Genomic DNA, 15,226 nt, shown 5'->3' with positions numbered 1-15,226 from the left:
GTACTCTCTTGTCAAATGACTATCAGTTTCTTCATTTTCCTTCGTCTCCCACATAATGGGGTAATATTTCTTTAAGTATTTTCCGTTAATTGATCTAGGCATTTCTCCAAGCCCGTCAATATCCATCAAATGATAAGCATTTCTACTTAAAACTTGTGTAACTAAATATGGATCTTCCCAATTTGGTGATCATTTTCCAAACTTTTCATTATTCGAACCCACTGGCAAAATAGTTTTCCAAACTAAGTCACCAATGTCGAAGCGTTTTTCCTTCACATGTTTGTTATATGCTTTAGCAACTCTATTCTTCTGGGCAATTAATTTTTCCAAAGCTATAACTCTGTTTTCTCCCAATTCATCAATGTTTTCATACATCAACTCGTCATATTCTTCCTTGGACATACCCCCTTGTAATTTTACCCTTAATGATTATACTGTAATTTCTACGGGCAGCACAACTTCCTCGCCATAAGTTAACATGTATGGACAAACTCCCGTACTCGACCTTTTCGATGTTCTATAGGCCCATAATACCGTCGACAAGAGTGAATCCCATTCTCTAGGGTTTTCTTCCAAATGCCTCTTAATAAGGTTAATAATAACCTTATTAGATGCCTCCGTTTGTCCATTTGCCTGAGCGTAGTAAGGAGTTGAATGAAGCATCTTGATCCCCCTGTATCTAGTAAATCCCAAAACTTCCTGACCAGTAAATATAGTACCTTGATCCGCCGTTATTGTCTCTAGTATTCCATATCGATGAATAATTCTCCTCTATGAACTCCTTTACTACTTTCTGAGTTATGTTCTTATACGAGGCGGCCTCAACCCACTTGGTGAAATAATCTGTAGCAACCAATATGAAACTATGTGTTTTAGATGATGGAGGATATATTTTTTCAATTATGTCCATTGCCCATCCTCGAAATGACCATGGTTTGATAATGGGTTACATAATTGCCGCAGGCACGTGTTGTAATGGTCCATGTTTTTGGCATGTCTCACACCTTTTAGCATAATCAATACAATCTTGAGTCATTGCTGGCCAAAAGTAACCATAGCGCCTTAACAACCATTTCATTTTTATACCCGCTTGATGCACGCCGCATATTCCTTCATGTACCTCCGCCATTGCTATTATCGACTCTCGTTTACCTAAACATCTAAGCAAAACATCATCGACTATCTTCCGATATAATTCTCCATCCAACAGTAGGTATTTCAACACTTGCTTCTTAAATAATTTATCATTAGAAACTGGGTTCTCTAGATACTGAATGAAAGGTTTTCTCCAATCTTCTTCATCGACATCGATATGCTCCTTATTGGACTATGTCATCATAATTCGATTGTCTATCGATAGCAAAGTTTTTGTTTGTGTAGCAATAAATCTGGCTAATTCTTTTGATATTTTATATTCAAATGCCATTTGAGCTAACTCATTGGCTTCCACATTATCATTTCTTTTTATATGCTCCGGTTCATAATCAAAGAACTTGTTTAATAAAACTTTCGCCATATCGAAGTATCGAATAATATTCTCATTGAGGTATTGGTAATTTCCCGATAACTGATTGATCACTAATTGGGAATCCCCTTTTACTTTTACAAACTTAACGTTCATGTTAGCCAATATATTAAGGCCAACAATTAACGCTTCATATTCTGCTTGATTATTGGAACAATCAAAATCAAGTCGACACATAAGTTTTGTTCAATGTCCTTGAGGGGATACGATTAAAACCCCAATGCCAAACGTTGTTGTCGTACATGATCCATCAAAATACAATGTCTATGGTACCACATGTATCGATCCCTCAACATTATTCTTTTCCAGATGTACACATAGATATTCTGCAATAAAGTTGGCAACTGCATGACCTTTAACTGTTTTAAGCGGCACGTACATCAAATGTATTTCAGACAAAGTGAAAGCCCACTTGGCAATTCTTCCTATGATAATCGGGCGAGTTAACATATATTTAATAATATCCGTCTTACAAATTACCTGAACCGTCATCGGCAACATATAATGGCGTAATTTTGTACAAGCAAAGTATAATGACAAGCATAATTTCTCCACCGGAGTATATCTTTTTTCTGCATCATTCAACATTCGGCTGAGATAATATATTGCTTGCTCTTTTCCATTATCATTTTCCTTTGCCAACATACTTCCAATAATATTGTTAGTTGCCGACAAATAAAGCTTCAATGGTCTACCTGGCTTAGGCGGCATCAAAACTAGTGGACTGATCAAATATTTTTTAATATGCTCAAAAGCATGATGATGCTCTTTCCTCCAAACGAATTGATCTTGATTCTTAAGCTTAAGCAATGGAGAGAATATCTCTATCTTACCCGACAGATTAGCAATAAATCGACGCAAGAAATTTATCTTACCTATGATCATCTACAATTGTTTCTTACTTACAGGTGGTGGCAATTCTAGAATAGCTTTAGTTTTATTCTTATCTATTTCTATTCCCCTCTGATTAACCATAAACCTTAGAAAGTTGTCCCTTATCCGAAAGCACATTTAAGAGGATTCATTTTCAATTTAAATCTCTCGCATCCTTATAAAAGCACGCTCAAGATAAGTTAGATGACTTACCGATTTGATGATGATGTCGTCGATGTAGACCTCCATGAAATTCCCAATCATATCGTAGAAGACAAAATTCATAGCCCTCTAATAAGTTGCTCCGGCATTTTTTTAATCCGAATAGCATCACCAACCATTCGAACGTTCCAATAGCTCCTGGACATTGAAATGTTGTTTTATGAACATCTTCCTTCGATATAAATATCTGATTATAACCCGAATGACCGTCCATTAACGACATAATCTCATTGCCAGATGTCGAGTCGATTAACATATCTGCCATTGGCATTTGATACTCATCTTTTGGGGTTGCTGCATTTAAGTCACGAAAATCTATACACACCCTTAACTTCCCATTCTTCTTTCGAACTGGCACAACATTTGATAACCACTCGACATATCTTGCAGTCCTAATAAAGCCTGCTGCCAACGAGCGTTCAACTTCCTCTTTGATCTTCTGCATAATTTCTAGTGCAAACCTTCTTGGTGGTTGTTTGTGTGGTCGAAATCATTTCTTAATTGGCAATCTATGTTCAACCACATCTCGTCCTAATCCTGGCATTTCATGATAATCCCATGCGAAGCAATCTCTATGCTTCCTTAATAACTCAATTAACTGGGATTTTGTAGCCTCATCTAATAATGCACTGATGAAAATTGGTCGATGGTGTTGGGAATCTCCAAGATCAACTTCTATTAGTGGGTCCTGAGCTTCAATGAGTTTATTGTCCTCCCTAAGGGGCGATTCTTCAAATTCCATAATGCAGTCGTCAATATCTTGACTACTTACTTCGGCCTTATAGGCCGTCTACCTCTATCGACCAGAACCTTAGAAACCGGACGGCCATCTATCTTAGCGTTTATATTAAGTGCCCTCAGATGTTTGGATCCTTCGTAAGACGGTTTTTTAAACTCCATTAATTCCTCTTCATCTTCAAATTGAAATTCTATCTTGTCTTCTTCATCAATGATTGAACCTCCATTGGTTGTTGAGTCTACAGATGTCACTCTATACTGCAATGAAAGTCTAGCCTGAACCATGCACGAACTTAAAGGCAAAACAGATCTCGATAATACGGCAGGTCTAAATACAATCTTGTCATCAATCTTAGCTTTTTTCTAATCATTACTGTGCTTATCCTGACTAGAATCCCCAGGATTCCTTCTCCATACTAAATTTTTAGCTCGAAATTTCTTAGGTTTATAAGGTATTGATTGAATTTTAGTAATATGAATCTGATTAACCTGTCTTTGTAGTTCATGCATCTTCTTCTTTCTCTGTAACCTCCTTTTTTGAGTTCTTGTTATATTGCCTCTGGCCCTTGAACTTCTCTTGATTTAAACCACTTATCTTCTGGTGGATTATTTGATATTTTCAAAGTCCTAGTTCGATGAGGTGTCACAATCGTCTTGGTCTCTCTTCCAGGTGGATCATCGAATTCCTTACCCCATCCGGTTGCAACCACTTCCTCTGAATATATAGGAGGTGGACCATAGTCAACATAGTAATCGAATTTACCACTAGGCTCTCCTAATGTTCCAATTCTAGGGTCGCCCTCTTTATAGCGTTGCTTGAAAGACTTCCATTTTGTTGGATATTGTCTCGAACTATCGACAACCTGAGCATTTCGCTCCTGATTCCAACATTTGTTCCTATCTTGAACATTTCGGGATCGATTCCAATATCCAATCTTCTTACTATAATTTTGGTATTCAAATTGATCCCAAAAAGTCTTTTCTTGTGAAACATCCTATGCCGAAAGATGCTCTCCTCTTAGATCATAATTGATTTCCTCTTTACACCAAGCGCAGAGGTGTGGCTGCATCATTTTACCTTTAGGCTTTAAAGACATCATTCCCGTCATCACAGGGAATGGATCAACATCCACCTCCATAGGAGCCTTTTCTTTTTCATCCGCGAATTTGATTTTACCTTGTCGAATCGCTTCTTAAATGTTCTTTCTTAACACAATACAATCAACCGTATTATGACTCCATGAATGATGCCATTTACAGTATTTCTTCCCTCTCAAATCCTTTGGGCTCGATATTATTTGGCCCTTAGTAAGTTTGATTTGCCCATCGGCCAAAAGAATGTCAAATATTTCATTGACCTTATTTAGGTCGAAGGAATAATATTGGACGTCCTTTGATTTGACCATGACAGTTCCCTTTTTTTTCGTTTTAGCTGGCTTCAAGGCAGGGCAAGTGTATGGCTTTTCTATTATCATCTTGGCAACTGCCACCTCAGCGTATTTTGATTCATTTTCATCAATCAGTGTTTCATCGACAAAGTTTACTTCATGTCTAGTATGCTTTCGATCATTCTCTTTCAAAAAGTTTTCATGCTTCACAGTAATGGTAGTCAATGAAAACAAATCATAATAGGCTTGTCCTACCATTCTTTCCCTAATGGCAAACTTTAGACCGTTAAAGGCAAATTCAGCAAACGTTCTCTCAGGTAATGGTACAAGACATCTATTTCTTGCCTTTCTAAATCGGTACATGAACTGATCAACTGATTCATTATTATACTGTTTCATTGCTGACAAATCTGCCACAGACATGTCTGGCACTGCCCTTTGGAATTGACTATGAAACATCATTTCCATTTGATTCCAAGAGACTACAGAATGAGGCCGTAGAGATGTGTACAAGGTAAAAGCAGTTTTGGACAATGATAATGGGAACAAACGCAGTTTCCAATGATCTCCATACATAGCATCTCCACATAAAGCAGTGAATCGATCGATATGCTCCTGCGTTGACTGATCATCTTTACCAGTAAACAAGCTAAATTCTAGCATCTTGAACTCTCTTGGGTACGAAACTGCATCCATCCATTCTGGGTATGGCTTCTTGTATACTTGCCTAAAAGCTCTTGGTTCACCACCGTATTGCCGCAATATTTGATCAACTGTGTATTGATTTTGTCCTGTTAGGATCACAACTGGTGGTGCAACTGTTTGTATCGGCTGTACAACCTGAGGTATAACTTGTGGTGCGTTTTGTTACAAAAGCTGATGCATCTGATATTGAGGTATTGGTGGTTGTGGGATTGGCTATGGTAATGGATATTGTGCTGCTGGCTGTGGATGCTATGGAGCTAGATTTTGTAGTGGTGGCTGTGAATATTGTGGAATTGTGTTTTACAATGGTAGTTGTGGATATTGTGGAATCGTGTTTTGCAATGGTGGTTGTGGATATTGTGGAATCGGGTTTTGTGGTAAGGGCTGTAGCAGTTGTGGCATTTGATAATATGGTACTAGCTGTGGTGGTGTTACATTCCTCCCTGGACTATCTGTATTAACATTTGGCCTGAACAACATCTGAGGAATGCTAGGTTGAGCAGCAAAACCACCAAACAACACACTGTCGTGTAATTGGTATGGAGCAGTATGCTGAGAAACCATATTTGCAGTAGTCACATTTGTTTGAACCAGACCAAACAAATTTACTCCGTTGGCTGCTAGTTGACCCGTATTGATACTTGCGTTCCGATGTGACAAATTAACCGCATTACCTTCACTTGTCGCCAATTGGCCGTGTGTTTGACTTGCCAACGTGTTTTCTCCTTTCTGAAGAATTCTTATTGGTGTAAGAGGCATAAGTTGCCCTGCTGTTGCACTGCCAGAGTTTGTAACGATAGGCTGCCCAAGACCTCCGACTGAACCTAGAGGTACAACGAAGACCGTTTGTGGCTGAGAAGAACTCATTGATGAATTCGGCCTTCCAGTGATCTCCTGAACCGTATTGATAAACAATGGCCTAACAGTATCAGCCACACATCTAGTGACTAGATTAGCCAAATCATTATGTTATTCTTCCATGATTCTTCTCATAGTAGCAAGTGTAACTAGATTCGGTTCCAATTGCCTTCTTTGCTCTTCAGTAAGGTGTCTGGGAATATCCATCTCCCCTACCTGACCTTGTTCTGTAATTGTTCGCCCGTTTGACGACTCTGCACGTGTCACCCGTTCCACAGCAGGATTCGGGGGTGCACTACTCCCTGAAACATTGTTATTCTGATCTAATTAGCTCTGACTTCTCATTCGTGCCATCATTACTCCTCCAATTGATCTAAGGGTCCCACCGGGCGTGCTAAAATTATGTTTTGTCGGAAATGTTCTTGCGACGAAATATAATTTACCGAACGTTGTTCTTCGGCTCTTAATGAAAAGAGGCTGGGTTCTAAATCCAGTTCCGGACATGAGCAATCCAGGCGTGAATAAAGAACTTGATTTTTACATAAAATTCAGACAAAACCATCCAATTACTAGCGGCCTCCAAAGTTCATTGACACGATAAAATAAAGCTACTAACTAAGGACCTAACCAACTACAGCTATGGAAACTGAAAGTGCGAAACTGGAAAGTAAGGATAAAAGACGGCATTTGTTTTTTTTTTTATGTGCGCGGGGGGGGGGGGGACTTCTATTGATAATCAGACGCTATTTATAACGCAGACTTGGTAACCGTTCTTGGCATTGTATCCGATATCCATCGTTGATTTCATCTTCACCGTTCATTTAATGACACCTGTTTATCAACTGCTATCAATCTTATCTTTTGTACAAAGTGATAACCGCTCTTGAGCTTTCTATTTACTGATATCTGTCCTTAGTAACTGTCACCGAACCCCTTTTATCTTTTGAAATGATAACCATCATCGAGCCTACTTGTTCTCTAGAACGACAACCATCATCGAGCCCATTTCTTCTCTAAGGCGACAACCATCATCGAACTTTTCTTTATTTGTCACATGTCCTTTGGGATGGTAACCGTTATCGAGCTTTTCTCCGTTTGACACCTGTCCTTCGGGATGGTAACCGTCATCGAGCTTTTCTCCATTTGACACCTATCCTTCGGGATGGTAACCGTCATCGAGCTTTTCTCCATTTGACACCTGTCTTTCGGGATGATAACCATCATCGAGCTTTCCTCCATTTGACACCTGCCCTCTAGGATGGTAACCATCATCAAGCTTTTCTACATCTGACACCTGTCCTCTGGAAATAGGGACCTTCGTGTGGCTTTTCTGACTTGACACCCATCATCATTTTTATCGATGTCCTCGATGAAAAATACCTTTAGCACTTTTAGTCCAGTTTTTCCTGGTTTGACACCTGCTCTTCTGGAGCAAAGGCCTTCATCGAGTCCTTCCTAGCTTAGCATTCACTCTTTTCCTTGTCGACGTCCTCGATGAAAATACCTTCATCACTTTTGGTCCCCATTCATCTGAATTTTAAATTTCCCATTTATGACTGCCAGTACTTACCAGCTGTCTTACATGAATCATCTTAGTACATGCGACGTCATCTCTTGTCGTTTTATTCATCTATCCTAAGCGTCGACAACCCTAATTAATTTCAGGTGTCAACAGCTAGGACCGATTTTATTTCTTTTGTGCCGTGCCTCCTCCAACGTCTAGTTAGATATTTCTCCTTGCAGTTTGGCTTTGTTATCTTGTAATCATGTTTATTGCCATTGTAGTGTCTCGGCTGAGAGTGGTCTCTCGCTTGACCACTCTTGGCTGAGAGTCTATAGGGCTTGTTTGAGCTAATTTGCTAGCTATTTGTTCTTGATCATGATTTATCTCATGGTAGATTAGAATTCGTAGTAGTATTTTCATGTAAAAGCCACGTATGTTTATTTATAAACCGGTTTTGGAGGACCGGTCTAGAACGTTGTTATTAATATATCTAATCTAACCTCATATTAGGGGGTAATTACAGGTTGTAGTCATTTGATAACAGCATTGCATCTTTCTTGCAATATATGAGAACTCAATTTTGGGAAACCCGGTTCCTAACTGGTTCGGTGTGATAAGGAGCCGTTGACGACCCCTTGGTGGCGTCTTGACGAGGCCTTGAGTGGCTCTAGCAGTCCTTTGACACCTCGGGATGTTTTTAGTATTCGTTTGGGCGGAGCGCTAATAAGCACTCCAGGCTTGTTGTCCAGCTCTTTAGTGTGCTGAACAGTAGGCTTCAGGTCCTTATTTTGCTCATTTAAAAGTCGCGGGCGGTCTTGGGACGTCTCTTTTGCGTTCATACATCATTCCGAGGCTAAATTAGCATATTATACAATATCGTTATCAAATATGCACCATTGCGGTAGATTTATAATATACCCGTATGCTTTAGTGTAGTCTAGGCATTTATATTATGAGATCGTGAATATAAATGAAAATGAGAAAAGAATAATAAATGAAAAAGGTAAAAAAAAATTGGACTTGCACTTAGTCATAAATTGCATGTTTAAGCTCTACTTAATCCATGATTAATTGTTGCTCATTCTTGTTTAATATCTTGCTATCGTCATTTAGTTTTAGGGAGCATGAATTATTTAATTTAAAATATTTGCATACTTAAATTTGGGCATAGCTCATGGGCTCTTGTCCTAGGGTTTTTTCGCGACTTGTATTGGGTTTTTTTTTCGCGTTTTTATCGCTTTATTATTGCAATTTACTTGATATGTTGTTATATTTGACTTATTCAAAGCATCAATTTTGTGCTTTAGAGTGTAATCAAATCTTCAAGCTCGAATCTCTAGCTCGTAAAAGAATATCTTCTCATGTTTTACTTGAACTCCAACGGCCTCTTATAGATTTTTTTTTTTAGTTGAAACCTCTGATAGATTAGTGACAAGTAAAAACAAAATTTTCATAACTAACTAGGAATTCAAGTTGCAACCGGTGAAATTTGGGAGAACCCAAGCTAAGTATAAAAACCACCTCTTAATAGGAATTGTTTGCATAATCCAATGACCATAGTAGGGAAATATATAATGTATTTGCTCTAGGGAGGGTAGCGATAGATAACAAAACGAAAAATTATTTTATGAATGTTATACATATACTAAATTGAATTAATATGATGGGTTCCACGTGGGTCCCAATTTGCTGATTATGCCATGGCCGACTAGCATTGACCTTGACAAGTGTGCGATATGAATATTTGAGTTTGAAGTGTGGGATTTATGAAATTTGTTCTAGCTGATTCATCAAAGCAAAAGAATGAAGTTCTTCGATGCGAAGGTCAAGTCACTCCCTCTCTCCCCCTCTTTTTTCTATCCATCATTTTTTCAACCTTGAGTCATGGGGCTCCCCTTCCTCTCTTGTTGATTTTGTTTTGTGTTTTCTTATTCTTTGCTTGTGTTTTCTTTTTTCCCGATCTAGATCTATGAACTCTCCTTTTTCGGTCTATTGAGAGTTTGAACTCACCAGATCTATTTCTAGATTCGGGAGCTATCCTCTCTCAATCTAGACCTAGGAGTTTAATTGATATGCTTTTAGGGATTCAATACCCCTACGCTCTCAATATACAGATCCTCTGTTCTGGCGTCTCACCGAATCACGACGATTTTTCTTCCAAATGTTAGATCAGTGTTTGATCCAGGCGACCTTGTAGAGAAAGCCAAACCTAGGCATGCATCGCCAATTAGCAATGGTCGGAATCATTCATGACTAAAGAAGATATGAGAGCCAGTGATTAGCCTTGATTATGTTTGCTTGACAAATCCAATCCTGTGGAATGAGCGTATACAACCCTACTGGTGCATGTTGATCATCATTGTTTTTTGGGTTTGGCTTTATTTTGCAGTGTTTTGAGCTTTGTTTTGCTTTCCTACGAAGTCTATGTATGTTCAATATATCTTTTTAAGCAATGAATACCACTTTTTTCGACGCAAAAAATAAAATAAAATAAAAACTTCACCAATTGTATTCTTATTATTATGAGAAGACACTTCAGTCACACCATTTCCAACTATCCAACATTTCCATTCTCATCAATCGACACATAAACCCGATTGCAACAAGAGATATCTAGCCTCACATACACTGCCGGTAATGGCACAACCGTCATCCACGGATTGTCTTTCTCGATTATTGCCTTCACGCTGTTCGCATTTTCTCCCACCAGCTCCGCCCAACTGTTTTTGGGCGCTGTTACGGTACATTAGAAACAGTCAAGCAACCTTAATATCTATTGCACTACACATGTGCGTGTGTTGTTAGCGACTAACGTTATTATGCTATAAAATCCAGAATACTATTTGCTCGGACCAACCGTATAAAGCATCATTTAGGAAATGGTGCACAGTAACTTTCAGGAAAACAAAAATAAAACACATACATTTTTAAAGTAACCATATGATTTACATATTTTAAAGAGGCCGCCGGGGATTGAAGATCAGCCCATTCCAGGAATGAAGCATAAAGAGGCCGCCCGTATGCCTACACGAAAACCAAACAAAGCCCATGCACATTTCCCTATCTCCTCCCCAACCCTTCTGCCTCCGCCACAGATCCAGCCCCGTCGCTCACCCCCGCCCACGAGCTGTCGACGTCCCTTGAACCCTGCCGCCATCGCTTCCCGTCATCGCCGCGGTCGTCAGCCAACAAGGCCCCTGTTCTTTGCCCGCCTTCATCAAACAAAGTTGGCAACTCGAATAACAATTAGTTATTCAGAAAATAGTTGGTGATTCAGTCGGAGAAAAGTAGGTTAAACACTTTAATTAAAGACGGTAATTTCTGAGTTGATAAGTTTAAAATGTTGGTAAGTGAAGCATTGTGCGAGTGCTAAAAAACCTTCAAATCAAACAAACAAATAAACATCGGTAAGAAAATCAAATGAGGGTATGGCCCACACTAATTTAGATTGTTAATATCTAAAAATAGTTAGTAAATGTAACATGTTGCTAACCAACTCTTGTAAAAGTTGGTAACTTCTTAGGAAAGTTGGCAAATAAAAATTTGACGAGTGAATTAAATTAGAGTTGGTATATCATAACTAATTGGTAACTTACCGCGACAAAAATTAGTAAGTCGCTCTAATTAAGGGTTGTAATTACATGTAAAAGTCAGTAAATTCAAAGTGTTAGTCAAGCTATCGAAAATATTAGTAACTCCATAAGAGTATTAGTAAGTTACCTAGAAGAAAGTCACTAGTCGTTTTTTTCTACAAACGGTTCTTTGACACGCCAATACTTATTGAGAGCTACCGACACGAATTCTTTTACACGGAATAAGAGAATTCTGCCTTCTCGAGAGCCCAAAGGGAGTGTGAGGAGGACGTGAGGGTTCAAAATTGCTCGAGGAATTGGAATTGATGACGTTAGATTTTAGGGCGAGACAAGAATCGATGGTGTGGATTTTCTTTCGTTGACTTGTGTCTGGGCTTCTCGATTACTTCCCACTTGGATCCAATGATTTCCCTCACAAACTCACGAGTTAACTTTCGTCTCTTTCATGAGTAACCAAAACTATCCTTCAATAATGATGTCTTTTGGCAGGCTGTGCCTCATCATGGTTTGGTGGGCAATGATTTGTGATTTGCTGAGGTAAACTTGCATGGACTATTCGCCATCAATACTTTAATTCCACAAATATACAAACCCTCTTGCAATGCTGAAACGGAAACACGAGCTGCGCAAAATGCCACTCTGTTTTGCGATGAGAAGCGAACTCAAGAATCTTATCGTTCGCTAATTCGGACAATCTTCTGTCCTAAACCCAAGTAACTTATGGAATTTAAAACTTCATTATGCGTGTCTTGTTCTTGACGATTGAAGTGCAACAGTGGATATGGGACCTTGGATCTACACCTGCAAGTTTCGTACAGATTACAAAAGCTGTCTTTTTGTTGTTTAGCAAGCAAGATGTGCGGTATGAGTTTGACATCCTATCCGCTTACAAGCTTCACGTAGCCAAAGGAAGTTAGTTTATTACATTCTATATAAATTAGTTCGAAAAAATACAAAATATAAAGAAAAAAATATTCGTCTACTGATGCTAAACCAGAAAAGAATTCAAGTTCTGGACGTCAATGCCTCCCAGCTCAGGCTCGTCGCCACAATGGGACTTTTGACTTCGTGCTTGCCATCGTTATCCATCCAACTCACTGAACCAAACACCGGTGTCTCATTCATCTGTGTCGGTCCTTCTATTGTCAGCTTATACCTCAGCTTCTCATACTGCTCTTTGAATGTCAATTTATCCGGCGTGACGCCGATCTTGAATCCCTCCATCCGAGTCACCTTCGCGACGTAGGTAGACGGCCCGTCCCCCACATTCGTCACCGTCCGGAAGAATTCTTGTGCCGTCGGAGAGCCAGAGCTGTTTGGATTAAAGAAGGCAATGAAGGAAGGGTAGTTAAGGTCCAGTGATGAGTCTGAACAATTGTAGGAAGATGACCTGGTGACCGTTTGAATTTGCTTCAATGTGTAATTCATCGCGCACATGAGGTTGACGTAGTCTTGGGGGGTCGCATCGTATATGAGTCCGGGGTCTAATGCCTTGTTTGGATCAACGTGGCCAGCTCCCATGGCTAGAGGGCTCGCCGGTTTGTAGTCATTCCCAATGTCTTTGATAGGGGCATTCGTGCTATCCGTTGAATATGATGTAGTCATCATGGCCGACCGGATGGCTGCAGGGCTCCACTCTGGGTGTGCTCCCCTTAGGAGCGCGGCCACTCCGGCAATGTGCGGGCACGACATCGATGTCCCTGACAAAAGGTTGAAGTTGTTAAATAGTTGATGCGAGTTCACCGCACCCACTGGATTGTTCTGAGGCCACCCAGCCAGGATCATTGAGCCAGGAGCCAAAATGTCGGGCTTGAGGATGACCGGACAACTTGGGGACGGGCCACGGGAGCTGTAGCTCGCTACGCTCGGCGCAGGCTTGCTACCGATCAGTGTTTTCCGAAATTGAATACTAGCTGTTGGCTCAGACGAGTTCTTGATGAAGGCTTTGATGGTTTGGCCATCTGTAGGATTCAAAAAGATTGCCGGGAATGAGCTCTGGATTAGGAACTCGAGGTCAGAGCTATTTGTTATGAACACTCCGCCAGCAACTTTTGCTCCCCGGACATTGTTGATCTGGTCGCTTACAATGTCACTCTCGTCCTCGCACACAACAATGTTCGTGTGACTGATCTTGTTCAATTCAACTGTATTGTTGCACGCATCCGCAAAAACAATCGGAGATTCACCCAAGGATGGGTTGCCTGGAAAGAGAGTCAAGCCTGCAATCGAAACACCGCTGCCAAGAGTAATAGTACCTCCAAAATCACGGTCCATGTCACCGGCGGCGACGGTTATGACCCAGGGAGTCCCATTGTGCAGGGTCTCGGGGAAAGGCCCCTCATTTCCTGCCGATGTTGTTACAAAGATCCCTTTCTCCATGGCTGCATATGTGGCGATTGCAATTGGGTCTGCATACAATGGAACGCCATCAAGGCCCAATGACAAGGACAGGACATCGACACCATCAATAATTGCCCGATCAATTGCGGCAATAATATCTGCAGAATATGCGCCTTCATTCCAGAGGGCCTTGTACATGGCCACTCGGGACCGCGGAGCCACGCCTGTGGCAGTTCCTGGAGCATAGCCGAAGAAAGACGCTCCCTTGACGTAGTTTCCAGCAGCTGTGGTGGATGTGTGCGTGCCGTGTCCCTCAGTGTCACGCGTAGAGTTCATGGAGAAGGTAATGTTGGGATTTTTAGCTACCAAAGCCTTGTTGAAGGACCGGGCTCCGATGAGCTTTTTGTTGCACATCGACACGTTGAATTGGGTCCCGACCTCGCATTCGCCATTCCATTTTGATGGAATTGCTGTCATTCCGTCATCGTTGAAGCTGGGGATTTCCGGCCAAACACCCGTATCCACAAGCCCAACTATGACATCCTTGCCATAATCCGAGGTAGGCCAAGCCCCAAAATGAGAATTCAGGCCAAGAAATTGGGTCGAGTGAGTTGTATCGGCTTTAACAGGCAAATCCTTCATGGAAGAGATGTAGCCTGGGTAGTTCTTAAGGGCCTCGAGCTCGCTAGGAGAGAGACTAGCACTGAATCCCTGGACAACATGAGTGTAACTGTAGATGAGCTTAGAAGAAGTGCGTGTGGCACTAACTCTGGCTCTAACTTCAGGATTAGGACTTCGCACTAGTGATGAAACAGTGGCCAAGTACCAGCTATGGTGGTCAGAGAAGGCTTTGGGCATGAAGGATAAGTCCATGTGGATAATATAATTGTCGGATTGCTCCAAAGTCGGGACGAAGCAGAAGATGATCAGGGTTAGGAGCTTCGTCACGAGTGAATGAACAAAAACAGCCATGACAAGCAATCGAAGGGAGATGATTTCAGAACATAGCATAAGCTTGTGCCTTTATATAGGGAACGAGAAGTATGGGAGGCTCAAGGGAGAACGTCAACACACCCCATCTCTCAACTTGTTAATTGGTATCTTCGTATGTTTAGTGACTCGTGGTGTAGTGGACCCCGTTCTCAATCATCTGTTCCCATCTCCTGTGGACTCATTCCAACCCAAGGGAAAAGAGAGGCCAGAGGGCAAAAGAAGAAGAAGAAAGATCAGAGAAACTTAGACAATCACGGATTCTTCCATACTACACTGCAAAGTCACATTTGATGTTGAGTGACACTCAACATGGTTCGCCTCTGTACTTGTACCTCCTTACGTTTTTCCTTTCTTTGCCCCCCCCCGCTGATAGATTGATGCCCGACTCCTCCAACCACACAATCGTCAATAATACAAAAGAAATCAAGTGGGGACACCCTTTTGGATTGCTGTATAGGAAAACAGAAGGCCCATAAGCTAATAAAAA

The 15,226-nt window shown here is 40.8% G+C and overlaps 2 protein-coding genes across 2 annotated transcripts in view; both read right to left on the bottom strand.

Moving 5' to 3' along the window:
* LOC115675895 (probable serine/threonine-protein kinase At1g01540) overlaps window positions 1-15,226 on the bottom strand; it is an 83,230-nt gene that overhangs the window by 33,803 nt on the left and 34,201 nt on the right. The window lies entirely within an intron of this gene.
* On the bottom strand, window positions 12,307-15,128 carry LOC115675849 (subtilisin-like protease SBT3). Its single transcript, XM_030598628.2, has one exon. It carries the CDS (start codon window positions 14,755-14,757, stop codon window positions 12,412-12,414), a length of 2,346 nt encoding a protein of 781 aa, XP_030454488.2. The 5' UTR covers window positions 14,758-15,128; the 3' UTR covers window positions 12,307-12,411.

This window comes from Syzygium oleosum, unplaced genomic scaffold, assembly GCF_021117445.2.
Source record: "Syzygium oleosum isolate NSW1041296 unplaced genomic scaffold, Sole_v2.1 Sole_v2.22, whole genome shotgun sequence".
NCBI lineage: Eukaryota > Viridiplantae > Streptophyta > Magnoliopsida > Myrtales > Myrtaceae > Syzygium > Syzygium oleosum.
The sequence above is the reverse complement of the archived record's forward strand: the minus strand, read 5'-3'. Positions and strand labels throughout refer to the sequence as shown.

What these genes read in the sequence shown, in the direction of transcription:
- LOC115675849 (XM_030598628.2), bottom strand. Translation starts at nt 14,757, where the DNA reads ATGCTATGTTCTGAAATCATCTCCCTTCGATTGCTTGTCATGGCTGTT.